The sequence below is a fragment of the Puma concolor genome, chromosome A2 (genome assembly GCF_028749965.1).
Source record: "Puma concolor isolate L17-30 chromosome A2, mPumCon1.1.hap2, whole genome shotgun sequence".
Lineage (NCBI taxonomy): Eukaryota > Metazoa > Chordata > Mammalia > Carnivora > Felidae > Puma > Puma concolor.
In genome coordinates this window covers 165,393,933-165,414,341 of record NC_141668.1, presented here as the reverse complement: position 1 = coordinate 165,414,341, position 20,409 = coordinate 165,393,933, and the positions used below count along the sequence as shown (strand labels likewise).

At 42.3% G+C, this 20,409-nt stretch overlaps 3 protein-coding genes across 6 annotated transcripts in view; 1 reads left to right on the top strand and 2 right to left on the bottom strand.

Moving 5' to 3' along the window:
- Nucleotides 1-2,071, bottom strand: part of LOC147583798 (uncharacterized) — a 28,721-nt gene extending 26,650 nt beyond the window's left edge. Inside the window, exon 1 of the mRNA XM_086681380.1 lies at nucleotides 1,736-2,071. The gene's annotated coding sequence lies outside the window, so the exon portion shown is untranslated. The remainder of the gene's footprint in view (nucleotides 1-1,735) is intronic.
- Nucleotides 2,072-9,233: 7,162 nt separating this feature from the next.
- Nucleotides 9,234-11,111, top strand: MBD3L1 (methyl-CpG binding domain protein 3 like 1). The gene is made up of 2 exons (XM_025916597.2): nucleotides 9,234-9,771; nucleotides 10,358-11,111. Exon 2 carries the CDS (start codon nucleotides 10,376-10,378, stop codon nucleotides 10,964-10,966), a length of 591 nt encoding a protein of 196 aa, XP_025772382.1. The 5' UTR covers nucleotides 9,234-9,771; nucleotides 10,358-10,375; the 3' UTR covers nucleotides 10,967-11,111.
- A 2,143-nt stretch (nucleotides 11,112-13,254) lies between these two features.
- The window catches only part of MUC16 (mucin 16, cell surface associated), a 98,374-nt gene continuing 91,219 nt past the window's right edge, over nucleotides 13,255-20,409 (bottom strand). For 3 of the 4 annotated variants that reach the window (XM_086681293.1, XM_086681292.1, XM_086681295.1), the window contains 4 exons: nucleotides 17,772-17,938; nucleotides 16,131-16,172; nucleotides 15,849-15,928; nucleotides 13,255-13,409 (listed from right to left, as the gene is read on the bottom strand). In XM_086681293.1, the coding sequence (XP_086537419.1) occupies nucleotides 13,314-13,409; nucleotides 15,849-15,928; nucleotides 16,131-16,172; nucleotides 17,772-17,938 (385 nt within the window). In that variant the 3' untranslated portion in view covers nucleotides 13,255-13,313. Of the gene's footprint in view, nucleotides 13,410-15,848; nucleotides 15,929-16,130; nucleotides 16,173-17,771; nucleotides 17,939-20,409 lie in introns of those variants that run through there. The other variant, XM_086681294.1, reaches the window with a different exon arrangement.

Below are 20,409 nucleotides of genomic sequence, written 5' to 3'. Positions count from 1 at the left end.
CAGTACACAAGGATGGTTGGTCGCCATAAACTGTGCACTCAAAGGATACCTACTGCATGACAAATAAACATTCCCCCCCTCCAGAACATTACAGGAAAGTGAGAACAAAAAAGGGACACGCACACATACTCGTAATTAGTAAAACCTAACAATAGATTACTTAACAGAATCCTCTATGATGTGAATCGCCAGACTGTTATTTCAGAGAAGTTTGAAGAAATAAAGTTAATTCCTTGTCCACCAAAAGGCAAGGTAGAGAGGGCAATCTTTGTGGAAACTAGTGCCCTAACCTGCGACCTACAAGTTGCTGTATATCCCCCCAAATAATTGTAAATCTCATTAAGTAAATAAAGAAATGAAAATCACTTCTTCAAAATATATCTTGTTGCTGGTCAATTCAGTTTTAAATTAATTACTAACAGAAAGAAGTCCTAAGCACTCCCCCCCCCCACCATGTGCCTATATTTTCAACCTCTGTGGAGGATTTGTAGGGCTTTAGAGGTCAAACCGAATGGGTCTAAGGACTGCGGCTGAGTAGTCCTGCTTATCTTCAGTGGGATGTCTTGTAATCTTACATGTACATGTAAAAAATGTATATATTTTTCTATATAAAATCCTGAAATTTCTAGTATTATGGAATGCAAGAAAGTCTGCATTTCTCTACGGTTACACTCATTTACATATTTGTTTAATGTGTACTTATTTGCATATAAGTGCATTTACTGCCTTATTTCCACACACATAACCACACACGCCTCAATATCCTTCCTTTGAACGTAATCTATCAAACAGACAAATAATTTTTCTTAGGATACCCTCCCTCTTAGTGGCTCTTTGCGTTTACAACCTGAGCAGCATGAAAACCCACTAAGAGCTCTCCTCTGCATAGCGGAGGTTGCTGGCACCTGTTGTGACAAGGTCCTTGCGGTGCTCACCTGGTCACACAGAAACCCACGGATCAGGGAGGATGGCACACTTCAAGGCTGGTGGGATCTAGAAGCTGGTTTTAACACAGACGGGGCGGGGGGGGGGGGAGGCACGAAGACCGCTTTTGAGGCCTTTTGATAGGAAGTAATCGTTCTTGGATAGAAAGACCACCCATTCATCTTTGTTTCGTTTTCATTTACTTAAAGTGTCAACGTTGGCCGTGACTGGACTTACCTGATTTCCACGTAGCCATCTGCACCCCAAGTGGGAGAAAGCAGTGTCATGCTGGGTGTGCATGTGACTTGCTCAACTTTAAACACGGGCTTGTTACTTAAGGGCGCTGATAAGCGACTCAGCTGACTTTGATCAGGACTTCAGAGCTTTTAAGGCCCTAGAGCAGATCTCCCGACCCCGGCACTATTGATAACGCTTCGTTGTGGGGGGCTGTTCCGTGCACTGTGGGATGCTCAGCAGCATCCCTGGCCTCCCCACACCCCCATTTGTACAACCCGAACAATGCCTCCAGACATTGCTGAAAGTCCTCTGGGGGAGAGGGGGGAGGTGGAAATCACCCCTCAAAGGAGGAGGCAGCGGCGCCCGGAGTCGGGAGGAACCGCAGCCTGGGACTGACCGGAGGCAACAGCCCAAGGAGGAAACGGGGCTCCGGTTACAGACGGGGGGACGCGGGGACGCCAGAGCCCGTGACCGGGAATGCCCGCGGCCCTCGCCCCTCCCTGGGCGCCTACCGGACCCCCCGGACTGTCCGCCGCGCACCGAGTCCGGCCCGTTGCGCTGAGGCCAAACATACCACGTGAAGCAGGTCCCGCGCGAAGAAGACAGCGCACCCCACGCAGCCAGCCCCGCAGGCTCTTTCCACGGCAGCGCCCCACGCTTCCGCTTCCGGTCTCGGGCTGGCCGCCTCTCGCCCCAGTTCCGGTCTGTGTCGAGCCGCGGCGGAGAGGGGCGTTTAGGGGCTCCGGGTTGGGGCGGGCGGGGGCCACCGCCGCGCACCCCAGCCTGGGGCGAGGGTTTCTAGCTCTCTGAGGGAGGGCCCCACGGCCCTGGGCTGCGTCAGCACCAGGGACGGAGACCAGTCCTAGGGGCGGGCTGTGGGCGGTGCCAGGCAGAAGGGCCGAGTTCAGGTCCGTGGGTGGGGCTGTGGGCGGGAACGGGGTGACGGCGGGCGGGGAGGTGGGCGGAGACTAGTTCCGGGGCGTGGCTGTGGGCGGGGTTGTAGCCGAGGGAAACCAATTCCCGGGGCAGGGGTGTGGCTGGAATAGGCTCGGCGGGTGGGCGGGACAGTGGAAGGAAATCAGTTCCAGGGGCGGGGCTGGAGGCGGGGCTTCCCGTGGGTCCCTAGACCGTACTAGCAGCAGGCTGCCCAAGAAACAACTTTTCTGCAGTCCTTTCTGCAGGTTCACAAAGCCTCACATAACGCTGTAGAACGACGTGCCCATATTTAGGGCTTTTAATTTTTTGTACATGTTTGCTGTCTTTATTTAAAAATGAGACCATACGTATATTCGTTTCTCTACAACTTGCCTTAGCGCCATTTTAAGAATTTTGAGGGGACAGGGAGGGTACTAGGTCATACATTCACAAGGCAGTAAAATACCCTCACTCCCAGCACGGTCTCTCAGTCCTTTGCCCAGAGATAGACGTCCTCTTCTCTTCCATTTTTATAGATATAGTGTGTATATGCATATATGCTGGGAATGGCCAGCAAACCCTGCGCCGATGGATGCAAGATTACTCCACAGTTTGCTAAGAAAGAGGAGAAGGCATGGAGGTCAACGTTCGCAGACGAAGACCAAGATCCTGTTCGCCTCACTTGTATTCTCATTTATTGCAGAGTCAGGCCAATCACAAATCTCGGCTGGCTTGTTGTGTACAGAGGGCGTGTAACATTTCAGGCATGCTAAAAAGATGCACGACTTGAAGATGAACAATCCCAAGAGACAAATCAAATCAGAGATAAGCAGCAAGGGTTATGTGTCCTACTGTTTTGTTAAACTTTGTATACAATGTATAGATAACGGAATTCCGGAATTCCGCAAGGACTGCAAAAACACCTGGGAAGGCTGGCCCTGGCGGGTTACGCAGGCCCGGGACATTCCAAGAGACCCACGCCCCTCCCAAGCCTACGTGCAGTAGACCAGAAATCCCCGTGTTACATTTTAGCTAGCAAGCATTGTGTATAATGGTCATCCTCAGTAATAACCCCAACACGTAGGTAATATGCTCAAGCCTAATAGGGATGTCTCCAAGCAACAACAGAAATGGATAAACCGTCTCATGCATCTGGATCTACTGAAAAGAAACTTAAATTTCTGGTGGAGAGGGATAAACCAGTGATGAATTGATAGGAAAAAAAGAAAAGGAAATCACAATTTTACCATTTAAAACGTCAAAAGATTGGGATGTTTTGGTGGCTCAGGTGGTTAAGGGTCTGTCTTCAGCTCAGGTCATGATCTCACAATCTCACGGATGGTGGGTTCTAGAGTCCTGCGTTGGGCTCTGTGCTGACAGCGTAGAGCCTGGAGCCTGCTTCAGATTCTGTGTCTCCCTCTCTCTCTGCCCCTTCCCCGCTTGCACTCTGTCAAAAATGAATGAACTTAAAAAAAATTTAAGGTCAAAAGAAAAAACAAGAAATGTCTTCATATTATCCTACATGGCGTATCAATGGATAGGATTCACATGTCATAAAGTGCTAAACATTTATGTGATAAAACAACAGACGTTGAATTTTGGTTTGTATTAATTCATTAAATAATTGTATCGGACAAGGGGAATTGTGTCCTAAGATATGTAAGAGAACTACATGCTATTTTTTTCAGATAAGTAATTAGAAAAAGTCAAAAGCTGAAAAATGAAACCACTGTATAAGGAGCTCATTTAGAAATACAGAGGTACAACCAGAAAACTAAAGAAGTTGTTTCTGGGAGTCAGAAAAGAATGAGGAGGGTAGCTTTTCATTACAAGGCTTTAAGTATTATTTAAGATATAGGCGTATAGCCAGACACACACACACATGCACACAAGGCCAGAAGCCTAAATTTGTATTTCAAAGTGGTCATCAAACTGTAAGAAGAACTTATAAAAATGATTCACTTTGCAACAATAGAATGTATTTTGAAAACTTCAATCTTCAGGGTGCCTGGGTGGCTCAGTCGGTTAAGCATCCGACTTTGGCTCAGGTCATGATCTCGCGGTCCGTGAGTTCAAGCCCCGCATCAGGCTCTGTGCTGACAGCTCAGAGCCTGGAGCCTGTTTCAGTGTCTGTGTCTCCCTCTCTATCTGACCCTTCCCCATTCATGCTGTCTCTCCCTGTCTCAAAAATAAATAAACGTTAAAAAAAATTAAAAAAAAAAAAGAAAACTTCAATCTTCAAGCATTAAAAAAAAGCTATAATTATCCTTGTGGAAAAATGAAGAGAGCATTACTTTCCAATGTACCTGATAAGCATTTTAGGTACATCACTCCTGAATATTTTCACAGCAAATCTGTAAGGAAGATGCTATTATCTCTTTCACCATTTAACAAATGAGGAAATTGATGGTAGCAAATTACTGAAATTTTCATATTTCTTAGAAGTTCTCAATAGATATCGTCTTATTTTAAAATTATTTATTGAATTCTCTTTTCACTAATAAAATAATATGTGCCATTCTAACAAATAAACAATGAGCATGTAAAAAATGATTTAATAAGGGGTGCCTGGGTGACTCAGTCGGTTGAGCATCCAACTTCAGCTCAGGTCATGATCTCACCGCTCGTGAGTTAGAGCCCCGCGTCGGGCTCTGTGCTGATGGCTCAGAGCCCGGAGCCTGCTTCGGATTCTGTGTCTCCCTCTCTCTCTCTGCCCCTAACCCATTTGCATCCTGACTCTGTCTCTCTCAAAGATAAACATTAAAAAAGATTTTTAATGATTAAATAAAACTACAGTTTTCTTTGAATATAGTTAAGTAGAGCAATCACATTATTTTTCTGCTCTCTGCCTCAGACCTAGGAAGATACTTCCTATCCTAAAAGTTTACTAGAAAATGCTACTACATATTCAAGAATTAGGGAATCCCCATATCATACACGAACTTCCTGAACACACACACAGAAAGCTGTTATGGAAAAATATGTGATGAAAAAACTCTTAAATTATTAATGAACTAATATCAACACAAATCACAATTAGGCAAGATTTGTCTATAAAGTGGCAAATATTTAAACTCTAGAAATTTAGGAAAGTAATTCATTACATTAGCTGATGTATATAAGAAAAAGATTTTTTCAATCTCACTAAGTTCCAGGAAAACATTTGAGAAAACACACTGCAGCAGTTTTTGCAATAGCCAAAGTTGGAAACAACCTAATTGTAGATTGTTGGATGAAAGAATAAAGAAAATGTGGTGTGGGGCATCTGGGAGGCTCAGTCTGTTGAGCATCTGACTTCAGCTCAGGTCATGGTCCCATGGTTCCTGGGTTTGAGCCCTACATCAGGCTCTCTGCTGTCAGGGCAGAGCCCATTTCGGATCTTCTGTCCTCCTCTCTCTCTGCCCCTCTCCTGTTCGCGCTCTCTCTCTCTCTTTCTCAAAAATGAATAAACATTAGGGGAAAAAAAGGAAAGAGGAAATGTCTGAAATCAATAATCTAGGCTCCCACCTCAAGAAATTTCATTTTTAAATTTTTTTGTTTTAATTTTTTAAAATGTTTTTATTTATTTTTGAGACAGAGACAGAGTGTGAGCGGGGGAGGGGCAGAGTGAGAGGGAGGCGCAGAATCCGAAGCAGGCTCCAGGCTCTGAGCTGTCAGCACAGAGCCCGACAGGGGGCTTGGACTCACGGACTGTGAGATCATGACCTGAGCCAAAGTCGGACGCGCAACTGACTTAGCCACCCAGGCGCCCCTCAAGAAATTTTAAACAGGAAAATAAACTGAAAGCAATCAGAAATAAGGTAATAATGACAATAATAACATCTATACATTCTAAAACAAATGTCATGGATAATTTAAAAAATGATAAAATATTAAAAAGGAAATAAAATCAATGATTAAATACAAATATACTGTCTTTATCAATGGTCACAATATTGTAAAGAGCTCATTTTCACCCCAAATATTTGATTCAATGTAGTAAAGTTAGAATAGAACCATAATATAACTTTTAGATGGTGGAGATGTTCTCAAATTCACAAGGAAGCAAAATATTTCAAAGAGAAGAACTTTTCTGGGGGTGGGGGGAATGAACCACAAAGGAGGATATGGAAAAATAATACACCAAAAGATTCTCTAAAGTTTGTTGTGGGAGGAAAAACCCCATCAAATTGAAGAGGGATATGGAGGTTCCAGAAACAATCCCTTGTATATATGGAAGTTTAGTATTTGATAAAGTTAGCATTCAAGTAAATTGTAAAATGATTATTTAAAATTGTTTAAGGAGAATATATTTATGTCTTTTAAAATGTGGCTAATGTCTGAATTCAGAAAAAAGTTTTGAAGCTAAAATTTAAATTTAAAAACTTTTCTAAATAGTTTATGGATAAAGCGTGCATAACTTAGATATTTTACCCGAATATGAATGTTTATACTGTCAGTTGATGAAACAAAACATGGAAAGTATATGAAGGGTGGGCTGAAAAGTTCTTAGGAAATGAGATTTCCAGGCTAGAGGAGTGACTGAAGCAATAGAAGATATGCTTGCCATGTACTCAAAGATGGATAACATGGCTAAATTTAGTAGGAAAATCCTTGAGGATAGCCATTAATCCAAGACAGAGCACTTATCTGTGAGTCTTGATGGCCGAGGGTAATTGTAGACAGGGACTCTTAAAAGGAGAGGAGAAAATCTCTTGATAGAAGTAAAACAGTTTGTTTTCTAAGATCTGAATGAGTAAACATGTAATGTATCTGAGTGGTTTATTGTTCAAAAGCCTAAAAATGTGATAGAGATTTAGGAGATAAAACCTGAATGCCTGTTTCCACTAGGACCTATTTTAATCCTGAAAGCTTTTACTGGAAGGAGGTTTCAGTGCTCTGCGTGAACACCACCACAGGAGGAAATGGGGCCCACCAGTTCTGCTCCCAAGACCCAGCACAGAGGAGCATCTGCATAGACCTTCCAGCCAGGGAGGGAACAAGATGGCACCTTGAGGGTTGGGATGAACATGTGGGTAGAGGTGCTCCGTACGGAGAACTCACCTTTCCATCCTGCCAGCCATGACCTGGGGTATGAACCTGATGGATTGCCAGGTTTCCTATACCTAACAGCCTGCTCCTGCCCAGGAAGACACCCCCTCCCCTCATTTCCTGCCTTACCCAGAGCCTGGGGCCTGCTTCCCATTCTGTGTCTCCCTCTCTCTCTGCCCCTCCCCTGCTCACGCTCTGTCTCTCTCTCAAAAATAAATAAACTTAAGGGGCCCCTGGGTGGCGCAGTCGGTTAAGCGTCCGACTTCAGCCAGGTCACGGTCTCGCGGTCCGTGAGTTCGAGCCCCGCGTCGGGCTCTGGGCTGATGGCTCGGAGCCTGGAGCCTGTTTCCGGTTCTGTGTCTCCCTCTCTCTCTGCCCCTCCCCCGTTCATGCTCTGTCTCTCTCTGTCCCAAAAATAAATAAACGTTGAAAAAAAAATTAAAAAAAAATAAATAAACTTAAAAAAACAACAACAACGATGGGGTTCATGCTGGTAACTACTTCCTGTTGACATTACCAGGGATATATAAGATAATATTTGCAACGCCTGTGGGCGTGTGGCCCGTGTGTCTGATATATAACCTCAGAGATGAGAATTACAAGATGGGGACATGGCACAGAACACCTCTCAGTACAGGCCTGGGTTCCAGCTCTACCGTTTAATACATCTTCAACCTTGGGCAAGTGGCTTACCTTATCTGTGTCTCAGTTTCTCCATCTGTCACTGGCATAATAACACGTGTACCGACTTTGTAAGGTCATAGAGACCATTAAAGGAGTTAATGTTTGAAAAATGCTTGGAACACCTACCATATCTCAAGTGCTATATCTGTATATTATACATAACATTTATAAATTCTTCTGGCACTGACTGTAAGCTCGAGAGGGCAGGAACAAGTGCCTTGATGTATGTAGAAAGTACTCAATAACAAACGACGGGTAAATGAATGAGCAACATTTATGAATGCATTACCTATGTCACACACAGCATCCTACTGATATTCCCAAGCAAAATCACACCCTAAGATACCTGTTCTGTCCTGTGTCCTCTTCTCTGATTCTACCCAGGAATTACTGGGGCTTCTTGGACCCTGCTAACTGTGCACACTATAAGTTTTCTTCTCTGTGTCAACAAACGCGATCAGCATCAGCCTAATGAGCCCAAGTCAATCCAATCTCGTCTGTTCCCTGACTCACAAACCCAGTAGTGATTTGATATTAATGATATTCTCATTCTAGCCTCTTATTTTCAAGTATTGGCTAGAGTAATTATTATTTACATTTACTGTGTGTTTTTAAAAATGACCCTCCCTGAAAAATATTTCCAAACCTATTGAATTTACAAGAGAAGCCAAGGATGGACAAGTCACAAAAAGTCTTGACGCTAAGTCTCTGGTTTGGCTCTTCCTAATTGGTAAATTATGTAAACTTCCAACGTCTCTCTTGAGATCAAGTCCAGTTTGGACTGTGTGGGAGGGAAACCTCATGGCATTTGAGAAATAGTGGTGGTATTCTGGGGCCGATGTCTGCTTCGGAGTGTGTGTGTGTGTGTGTGTTCTGCACCTTGCTGTGGGGTCAAGGTAGACCCCTCTCCTTGGGAAAATTTTTCCCAGACATTTTGCTCTGGGCTTTATTTTTACACATGACTTAATAAGTGCTGTCAGTAGGACCACTAAGCACTCTTTACTATGGACTTGAAATTTTTATTTAGCAGCTACCTTTAAAAAGCTAAAAATAAACACATGAAACTAATCTTAATAGCATATTTTAAAACATTATCGCCAAGATATTTTCATCTGTGCATGCAATCAGTGTGCAAATTAATAGAGATAGTTGACGTATTTTTGTGTGCTATCAGAAATCCAGTTTGCACTTTCCACTCACAACACAACCTCGGTTTGTAAATTGAGTTTTATCGGATGTACCTGCTCTATATTTACATTGTAAATGACTCACAGCTGTGAAATAGGAGTCCCGTATGTAAGTTGCTGCAAACATACTTAAAAGTCTTCCACTTAAAGATCATGTCATATGAACATTGAAAAGTTCCTACTGGGCCTAGTAACAAAGGAGTCATTGTGACCTTACCAAGGCAAAACCCACAGAATGGTGAGGGCACACACAAGGGTGGGGGTAGTCTGAGAAGGTTCTTGAAGATGAGGCTCCAGAGGCACATGATGTAGAGGGCCTTTTCTCAGCAGCTCACAACAAAGGGGAAGGAATAGAAAGAGGCTTATGGAAATATCAGGCAAGTTAGGGGATCTTGAATAGGTATGAAGCAGAAAGAAAAGTAGGGAATGTTTGAAACAAGCCTTGTGAAAAAACAGGGAATAAAAATGCCAACACATGAAAATAAAGTAAAATTTCCAGACATTATGGATGCTTCGCACGGGAGGCAGGTGATTTTGGATTTATAGTGGTACCAAAATATGTGTGCTCTTCTCAGTAGTTATCATAAGACCAGCAGTATCTAGCATAGCAGATGAACAGGGTCTTTCAGATTTGAAGTTTTATAAGGCAGATACAACAAGTGTTAAAGAATTCTGGATTATTCCAAGGGAATTATTGAGATCATAGACCATGGAATCCAGGAGTGATAGGGATAGGGGAGAAAGTAAGGTGAAGATACGGTGATCTGGCATCACTTCCGATCTTGAGGGACAGGTAACTATTGTATGAGTGTTTGAGTGAAAACTGAAAATGAGGAATTTATGGTGGGTGAATATGTTTTCTGAATTATTTATTTTTGGTCATGACCATTTCAGTTGACGTAAATGTCTGGGATATAGGAGCGAGTTGCTAAGAATGGGGCAGATGATAATTTCATTATTGGTTTAAGCTCTGAAGGAGCTATGAAAACAAAGAGGTCCATGGGCGACCAAATGAATAGTCACATAACACAGAAGGATGGTGGGGCTGGAGACTTAGAGAAAGACTAAGCAACCGTGTGTCCAGAGAGGGAGGACCAGGAATTGTGTGGTTGAGAGTGACAAGCACAAGCGAGAATAAATCGTAACAGGGAGAATCTTACAAAACCGTGGAGGAGAAACGATCTGGAGTAGATACTGAGTTTTAACCTTGAACTTTCTGGTTCTGACACAAATCTATTTGATGATGTCCCAGGACACAAGTCAGACCTATCCCCAAAGGTAGAGAAGGAAGGTGGATGTACAAGATACCAAATAGAATGCTCCTAAGAAGGCAGTCCTCATTTATCATTTTAATCCAATATCATGACTTATTTTTATAGGGTAAAAGGAAAAGAAGTATGATGGTCAAGACTTCACAGAGGAAGCAACATGATTGTGGAAACCAATCCCAACCGAAGTCTCGCTTAAGTGTCTCAATCCCTTTGAGGATGTCCAGTTATGTATTTAAGACGCCAGTTACCAGAATCACAGCCCATCCTGGCAACGAGGTCAGATGCCATCACTGGGAGGGAACCTTGGACAAGCCCCAACAGGTGTGCTGGCAAAAGAGACTGCAAGGTCTCCAGGCCTGCAGCAGCACAGGGGAACCATTAAGCACTTTGGACCTTGCCAAAGCCTTGCAAAAACTCGCACCTCAGTGCACAGGTGGCTATCTGCCAGGTGTTCTTGCAGGTGGCCCGAACTCGAGCCCCATGCCCATCCTTGCCAGCTCTTCGGATTTGGCCAAGATGATTCCAGAAGCTGGTCTGGGTATCCCGCAGCTCACGTGCAAACAATTTCTGGTGACTGAGGAGGATATCAAGAAACAAGAAAAGAAAGTGAAGACGGCAAGGGAAAGGCTGGCTACAGCACTGGCTATAGACAGACTCGCTAGCGAGGCAGAAAAAGTGAGGGGCCAAGAAGGACATCTCGAAAAACACCACGAATAAAAGGAGAGCCCTGTGCAGATGGAATGCAGCACAGCACTTTATTAATGTCTCTTTGCAGTGTCCATTGTGTCTTCGTGCTCTGAGCCCCTGAAACTTAAGTATGTACCAATACTTTCCTTGTATTAAATTGTATTGTGTGACACAATGGAGACAGTGATTTTTTTTAAGCTGTGAGATTGGGTTTCTGGTGAGGGGAGAAAGGAGATCTTTCCTTTCTGTATTGTACTCTTGTCTTCCTTTACTTTCTTTACTGTGTCATTTGTTTGTATTTTCAAGTCAACCGAGTTATCAAAGTCACGGGATTATTTAGTGTTCTGGACTCACAGAGTAAAACCTGCCTAGTTAATTTTGTGTAATATTCCAACAGATTCCAACATAATATTTCATTAAAGCTGTTATATCTATGCTCTCAAAGAAGATATGTTTGTAGGTCTCTATTTTTCTGTTCTTTGTTGCATGTGAACTCAGAGGTCAACAGAAAGAAGAAATAAGAGACTTCCCATTGTTTAAATACCTGTATGTGTTGAAAATTTGATCCATGAAAATTGTGCCATTTTGGGGATCATGATGTCAAGAGGGACTGTTCTCAGCATCTTTACTCTATCAGTGAGCCACTGCTTGTGGGGATGTAATTGTCTGTTTGCCCAACTAACCTGTGGCAATATTCAAATCCCTTCCATCATTACTTCTTTTGTCTCATGGATTCATCAATTTCTGAGAATGAATTGATAGAAAATAACAGAATATTTGTAGTATTTCTATCTTCCCTAAAAAGGAGTTATTTTAAGATTGAATCTTGAGGGACCTGGGGGGGGCTCAGTCAGTTGAGCATCTGACTTCGGCCCAGGTCATGATCTTGCTGCTTGTGAGTTCGAGACCTGTGTCGGGCTCTGTGCCGACAGCTTAGAGCCTGGAGCCTGCTTCAGATTCCATGTCTCCCTCACTGTCTGCCCCTCCCCCACTCATGCTCTGTCTGTCTCTCTCTCTCTCTCAAAAATAAACATTAAAAAATTAAAAACTAACTGACTTAGATACACTGATTTTCTCTCCTTTCCTCATGACTCTTGTTACATTTTTCTGGGGTCACATTTCTGCTTCCTGATGAACATTCTCTACTGGTTCTATCACTGAAGGCCTGTGGTAGGTCAACGTTGAGTCTTTCTGTATTTCAGAAAGTGCTTTTATCTTTTTCTTTGAAAGATAGTGTGGTGACGTGTTTAATTTAGGTTCTTAGTAATTTTTTCCTTCCTCGCTGCTTAGTCTTTCCAAGCGTCCATATCATTAGCTATAAAATGGGAGTGCAGCTGTCAAGGATGGTGAGTTTAAGTGAGATCGTGCATGCAGAGCTTGCCAGTCATGTTGCTTAGTAGATATTAAGTAGTCAGTAACGATACTCTTGTTATTATTATTATAATCTCCAGAGAAGACATTCTCAGAGACTGCTTGGGACTGAGGATGTGAACCTCACACCAAGTAAGTACAAATGGTGGTATCACTGTTACTTCTCAGCCCTTGTGTCTTCAGCCGTGATCGTCTGCAAACTGTGTAGAGATTGGGCCATCTGTTCCCATGAACCCAAGGCAGGACAGTATAGCTCCCTGACCCTGGGTCACTCTAGGCTGCTTCCTGGGGAGCCCCTGCTCTATCTGGTTGGATGAAGAAAGACTGTCTGGCTTTGTCTTTAGATTTTTTTCCCCAATGAGCTTTATTTGTCTTTAGATCCAAAGCAGACCCTGTATCTCTCTCCAGTCTTGGTATTACTCTGGGGACTGAGGCTTTCTGGATACCTAGTGATCCCAGCTCTAAGTCCCAAAGTTGATCATGGAGTCATTTATGACTCGCTCGTTTCCTTCTTGGACCATTTCCCATCGTGGGGGACCCATGATGGGAGAGAAGCCCCTGAGGTAGACTGGTATGGAAGTCCTGGTGCACCCGAGCTTCAGGGAAGGAGGCCGTGTAAGGGGAACTTTGGGGGTGGGGCAAGATGGAGGAACAGAGATGGCAGTGATGGCTGGCACAGAGGCAAGGGGAGGTGTGCTCCCAGGTTTCTAGGAAGAGAAACCTCACACTGAGGTGGGATGTTGATTTTATACAATGACAATGTCTCTGAATCTTTTTTTTTTTTTTTTTTTTTTTGCCAGTTCTAGTGCCCTTGAGGGACGAAATGGCATAAAACCAAAAGACAGGGTTGCAGTTGCCCTTTGAGGACTTAGTGAAAGGGGAAACCTTTCATCTTGGTCCCCTGGGAACTAGTTAGGGGCCAAGTCAAGAAGGGCTCAGAGGCTGTGTCCGACCAATGTGGTTTATTTCTATTCCAGCCAAGCTCCCTTGGAGCCGCAGGCAGAGCTCACTGCAACTTCAGGTCTAGGTATGGCAGGTAATAGCCCAGGCTGTGTTGCTGAACCTCGTAGTCTCCCTCCTTCTTCCGCAGGCGGATGGTGACCTGCAAGGGCAAGGAGAGGGCATGAGAACGGTCTGATCTGCTACATGGGACTCCGGGGATGGAGATGGCCAAAGCCACAGAGGCTTGCCTCCTATATCTCTCTCGACATAATTTTCTCTTACTCCTTCTTTTCCTTTCCCTTGTCCCTCTTTTTTTTTAAAAAAATTTTAAGTTCATTTATTTATTTTTGAGAGAGAGAGACAGAGAGAATGAGTGGGAGGAGCAGAGAGAGAGGGAGAGAGAGAATCCCAAGTAGGCTCTCACTGTCAGTACAGAGCCCGATGTGGGGCTGGAACCCATGAAGCACGAGACCAAGACTTGAGCCGAAATCAAGAGTTGGACACTTAACCAACTGAGCCACTCAGGTGCCACTGCTTTGTCTCTCTTTTTTTTTTTAATTTTTAACATTTATTTATTTTTGAGACAGAGAGAAACAGAGCATGAACGGGGGAGGGTCAGAGAGAGAGGGAGACACAGAATCCGAAACAGGCTCCAGGCTCTGAGCGGTCAGCACAGAGCCCGACACAGGGCTCAAACTCACGGACCGCAAGATCATGACCTGAGCTGAAGTCGGAAGCTTAACCGACTGAGCCACCCAGGCGCCCCGCTTTGTCTCTCTTTCTCATCTTCTCTCTTCCCTTTAACTTTGTTTTTCTACCATTTTCTCTGATATCCCATTCATACCCTCTCCCTCCCTCTCTCCATCTCACTCATTCACCCCCTCTCCCTTCCTCTCCTTCCACACACACCCCCTCTAGCTTAATTGAGGTATAACTGATGTACAATGAACCACATACATGTAGAGCAAATGGTTTGATAAGTTTTGATTATAACTTGAACCATCACCACAATCAAGACAAGGAGTGCTCCTCATCCCCAAAACTGTCCTTGAGCCCCTCTGTAATCACTCCTTCCTCGCCATTTGCAAGCACATTCTCATTCCCAGGCAACCCCTGATCTGATTGATATCCCTATAGGTTAGCTTACATTCAACAATTTGCTTATAAACAGGATCATAAACTATGTATTCATTGTTATCTGGCTTCTTTCCCTCTACATTATTATTTTGAGATTTATGCATGTCAGTGCATGTATTTATAATTCATTCCTTTTTATTGCTGAGTAATATTCCATCAGGTGATAGATCATGGTTTGTTTGTCTATTCACCTGTTGATGGACTTCTGGGTTGTTTTCAGTTTTTGGCTAGTAAAATAAAAGTTACTATGAACATTTGTGCACATGACTTGGTATAGATTTTATTTTATTTTTATTTTATTTTATTTTATTTTATTTTATTTTATTTTATTTTATTTATTTGATTATTTTCTGCACAGTAAAGGAAATAATCAACAAAACTAAAAGGCAACCAATGGAATAGAAGAAGATATTTGCAAATGACATATTGGATAAAGGGTTAGTAACCAGAATGTATAAAGAACTTACCAACACAACACCCCAAAAAACAAATAACCCAGTGAAGAAATGGGCAAAAGACATGAACAGACACTTTTTGAAAGAAGAAATCCAGATGGCTAACAGACACATGAAAAGATGTTGAACGTTACTCATCATCAGGGAAATACAAATCAAAACCACACTGAGATACCATCTCACACCTGTCAGAGTGGCTAAAATTAACAATTCAGAAAACAACAGATGTTGGCAAGGATGTGGAGAAAGGGGAACACTTTTGCATGACTGGTGGGAATGCAAACTGGTGCAGCCACTCTGGAAAACAGTATGGAGGTTACTAAAAAAAAAAAAAAAAAAAAAAAAAAAAAAAAAAATAGAACTACCCTATAACCCAGCAATTGTACTACTAGGTAATTATCCAAAGGATATTTTATTATTTCTCTTGCATGAATTCCTAGGAGTGGAAAGGCTGGGTAGGTGTATGTGACCTTTAAAGATGCATCCAAGCTATTTCTCACTATTTGAGAGTTCCGGTTGTTCCTCATCTTCACCAACACTTATTATAGTCAGTCTTTTTAATTTTAGCCACCCTTGTGTGTCACAATACCTCATTATGACTTTCATTTACATTTCCCTAATGACTAATGTTGTTTTAAAGAAGGAAAAAGTTGGGGCGCCTGGGTGGCTCATTTGGTTAAGTGTCCAACTTTGGTTCAGGTCAGGTCCTGTGGTTCATGACTTTGAGCCCCACATCGGGCCCTGTGCTGGCAGCTCAGACTCTGGAGCCTGCTTCAGATTCTGTGTCTCCCTCTCTCTGCTCCTCTTCCACTCGTGCTCTGTCTCTCTAACTCTCTCAAGAATAAATAATAAAAAAACATTAAAAAAAAAAAGGAAAAAGCAAGCCACAAACACACTGAGAGAAAAAAAATCACAAAACATATTCCCAGCAAATGACATGTATTTATAAAATATAAAGAATTCTTACAACCCAATGATAAAAAGACAAGCAACCCTTCCTTACTTACCAGGAAACAGCAGATCAGGCATGTGATGAGTACCAGGAGTCCTGCCAAGCAAATGAGGATGATGGCCCAGAAGGGGAGGTCTGGGGAGACAAGGGCTGGTGTTAGCTTCCTCCTGTCATTTCCCAGGGCTCCTGCTGTTCCTGCATTGTTCCTAACAGTCCCTGACACGCCTTGGCCACCTTTAATCATCATCTATGACTCTGGGTACATGGGTCTCTCTGATCAGGTACAGCATCAAGGCATTCCTTCCCCAATCTGGGTTGGAGCTTCTTTGAGGCTTACCTGAATTCTCAGTCAAGACATCATTTCTGTTGGGAGAATACCCTGGAAGTGAATGAAATGGAGAATGCACGTGAGTTTGTTTTATGCCTTTTAAATAAAACTGTTCAAATGCACAGAAACATAGAATATCACAAACATACACCACCTAGGTTTAACAATGTATATTTCACCCAATTAAAACATTACTTCATCCAATGTATAAATTATCAGTGCTCACCACCCTTGCTTCACATTTTCACTGAAATGTTGAAGTAGGAATTATGATGTTGACCCATTTTTCTCTAAAAAGGCTACCGAATCCAAGGCTATTATCACACTACAGGGGTGTAATTAATTAAATCAAATTCATACCACTGGACAAGGAGGACTGAAATTGGGCTGAGCCATCTTATGATAGTTTGGGGGAGAATGGGGCATCCTAGTTGGTAAGCCCAAGGGATCTCTCTAAATTTGTAAATTCCCAAATGCTCTCTTCGTTGCCTACAAACACATTCACCCCCTTCTCCTTTACCAAGTTGCTTTATACCCACTTTCCAGGATTCACCTGCAGTGTAATTTCCTCCAGAAAGGCTTCTCTGATTACCACTCCCAAGTATGAATTATTTCACATTAAATAATTTATAATTTTCAATTGCCTATTCTTGTTATTGCCAACTGCAACATAAACCCCATGAGGGTAGGGACACATAGTACCCACTGGGCATGGGGGCAGGTTTCAGGCCCCCCTAGTATACACCCTGTCCCTAGCCAATTTCTTATAGATGTGCTGTCCAATATGGAGCAGCTACAAGTGGCTTCTTAAAAATAATTTTAATTTTTCTTTTTTTTTCTTTTTTCCAACAAACCACAAGAGACTCTTAATGAGAGAGAACAAACTGAGGGTTGAAGGAGGGAGGTGGCTGGGAGATAAGCTAGATGGGTAATAGCTATTAAGAAGGGCACTTGTAATGAGGACTGGATATTGTATGTAAGTGATGAATCACTGAATTATACTTCTGAAACCAATACTGCACTGTATGTTAACTAAAATAAAAAAATAATTTTAATTAAATAAAATTAAAAATATGGTACCTTGGTAACATTAAAACTTAGGAACTGTAAAAGCCAGTCATATTAGCCAGACTTCAAGTACTCAATGGTCACATATGTCTACTGTACTAGACAGCACACATATTTGCATAAAGTTCTGCATGGTGCTGATCTAGCGCAAAACTTGGCAAATGACACCCCGTGGGCCATGTCAGGTCCATTGCCTGTTTTTATACAGCCTGTCAGGAAGAAAAGTGGTCCATCCCCTATGTCCATCAAGGATGGCTCACACACAGCTTGGAGCCAGAGGCCCTTACTGACTGTCTCGCCAAGTGACTTCAGTACAGAGATGAGAGACAGAATTCCAGAGAAGGGAAGTGACCAGCCTGAAGTCACAGAGCTATCTCCGAGAGAGCAAGTATCTCCAATATCCCACCGGGTGTCCTTTCCTCTCCTTTGATGGTAGATAAAGCCTGGGAGACTATGCCATTTCCTGCCAGCCTAAAAAAAGTTCAATGCTGATTTAACCCCAGGTCTCCAGATTCCCAGGAAGAGCCCCATGTGTGGAAGTTGGAACCCTCCACTCCTGCCCCAATGACCAGGATGCCTTACCATCCACAAGGACACTGTTTCTGTCCAGGGTAAAATTCTGCAGCTGGGTACCATTTTGGGTCAGCCTCAAGAACTCCTCATAGATGGCAATTCTGTCCAGTCTCCGAGCCAATGGTGAAAAGTTACAGATGGAGTCCACCCCAGTGTGGTTGCTGTTGGGGACAGACCTGGAAGGGCAAAAGGGATGAACAAGGGTATCTTGAATTCTACCCTGCTTCTAGAAGGAAGTCATGTCCAAAAGGACTTTCTGCAATGATACAAACATTTGTGCCTAAATATCAAAATACAGTCATTATTAGACTCAGGTTGTTGTTGAACACTTAAAGTATGGTACTATGGGTGAGTAACTGAATATCTCATTTAATTTAATTTAATGAATTAATAAATAGTCATGGGGAGAACACATTTGAAACATTTGGACTAAGGACTTCCAAAAATGCATAAAATCATTGAGAACACTGGCAAGAATGGCCAAAATCAACCTTTTCATTAACCAAAGGTTTGCAATAATCTGAGGATCATTTAGTTGAGGGAAGAGATGGCTGAATCTTGGTAAAAGGAGCAAGCTGTATGGCATTAGAACTTGCATTATTTCCAGGCTGCTCTCACAATATCCCTAGACACTTTGAAAACCAGCAGTATGAGAACCATGGTAGCTGTGAAAACCAGCAGACAAGTAGCCATAATGTGTTTGGAATTCCCAAAAACAACCCATTCCCACTGACTTTTCAATATCTGACCTGTCTGGAGATTCCTTTTAGAAAGCCCCATTTTCAAGATTTGACTTTATTTGATTCCAAACTTTTTCGGTCAGGGAAGCCTATTCCCAGGGCACTTGCCCAAAACAATCAGTGATTATTGTTTAACATGGCAGCTGCCTGAGGAAGCAGTAACAGTTGAGGCAGGCAAGAGGTGAGCCAAAAAGTTTTTAAAAAGTAGGGAATGAGATGTCCCTGAGGGGTTTTGAAAAGCTCCAATGTGTTTGTGGGGATCTAGAAAGTCACAAGTGTGTGGGGTTGTGTGAATACCTAGGAAATATTTGAGTAGGCCTTAATCTCTCACCTCTAGCTAAAAGGCTAGCTTAATATCTTAAAAAAATTGTCAGTGGAATAGAGCATATTAATAAAGGACAAATGCCACCCAATCTCAACACATCCAAAAGGAGAATATGAGAAAATACAACATCCTTTATGATTAAAAAAAAAAAAACCCAACAAACTAGGAATAGAAAGTAAAGTTGCTCAACCTGAAAAATAGCATCTGTGAAAAACTCACAGATAAAATCATACTCAATGGTGAAAGACTGAAAGTTTTCCCCTAAGACTGGGGACAAGACAGTGTTGTCTTCCTTCATTTCATGTCCTATTTACATTTTAATAGATGTAATTCTAATAAAATAATCAGGCAAGAAAAAGAAATGATAAAAATTCAGATGGGAAGGAAAGATGTAGAATTATCTCTATTTGCAGATGACATGTTATTAAATATAGAAAATCCTAATACACACACACAGACACAGACACACATAGCTGAAAACTATTAGTTCAGCATGAATGTAGGATATAAGACCAATGTACAAAAATCATTGTATTTATATACACTAGCAATTAACATTCTTTAATAAAAAAAATTTTTTTTAATGTTTATTTATTTTTGAGAGAGAGAGACAGAGACAGAGTGAGTGGGGGAGGGCACAGAGAGAGGGAGACATAGAATCCAAAGCAGGCCCCAGGCTCCAAGCCATCAGCACAACCCATGAGCTGTGAGATCATGACCCAAGCCGAAGTCAGATGCTCAACCAACTGAGCCACTCAGGCGCCCCTAGCAATTAACATTCTTAAAAATAAAATAAAACAATTCCATTTATAACAGCATCAAAGAACAAAATACAAAACATGTAGGAATAAATTTAACAAAAACATTGTGAGATTTGTACATTGAAAACTATAAAACATGTTGAAAGAAATTTTAAAATACCTAAATACATGGAAACGCATCCCATGTTCATAGACTAGGGATTTATTATTGTTGAAATGTCAATACTCCCCAAACTGATCTACAGATAAAATGCAATCCCTATCAGAATCCCAGCTGACTCTTTTACAGAAATTAATAAGCTGATTCTAAAACCCATATGGGGTTGCAAGGGACCTCAAATAGGTAAATCAATATGGAGAAAGTACAAAGTTGGAGAACTCGATTTCCCAATTTCAAAACTTATACCAAGCTACAGTAATAAAAACAGTTGCCACTAGTATAAGGATAGACATATAGATCAGTGGGATAGAATTTAGAATCCATAAAAAACTCATGCAATCATGGACATTGATTTTCAACAAGGTTGCCAAGATAAAAGGGAAAGAATAGTCTATTTAACAAATGGTACTGATGGGGCACCTGGGTGGCTCAGTCGGTTGAGTGCCTAACTTCGGCTCAGGTCATGATCTCATGGTTCGTGAGTTCGAGCCCCAGCTTGGGCTCTGTGCTAACAGCTCAGAGCCTGGAGCCTGCTTTGGATTCTGTGTCTCCCTCTCTCTGCCCCTCCCCCACTCTCACTCTGTTTCTCTCTGTTCTCAAAAATGAATAAATGTTAAAAAAAATTTTTAACAAATGGTACTAAGACAACTAGATATCCACA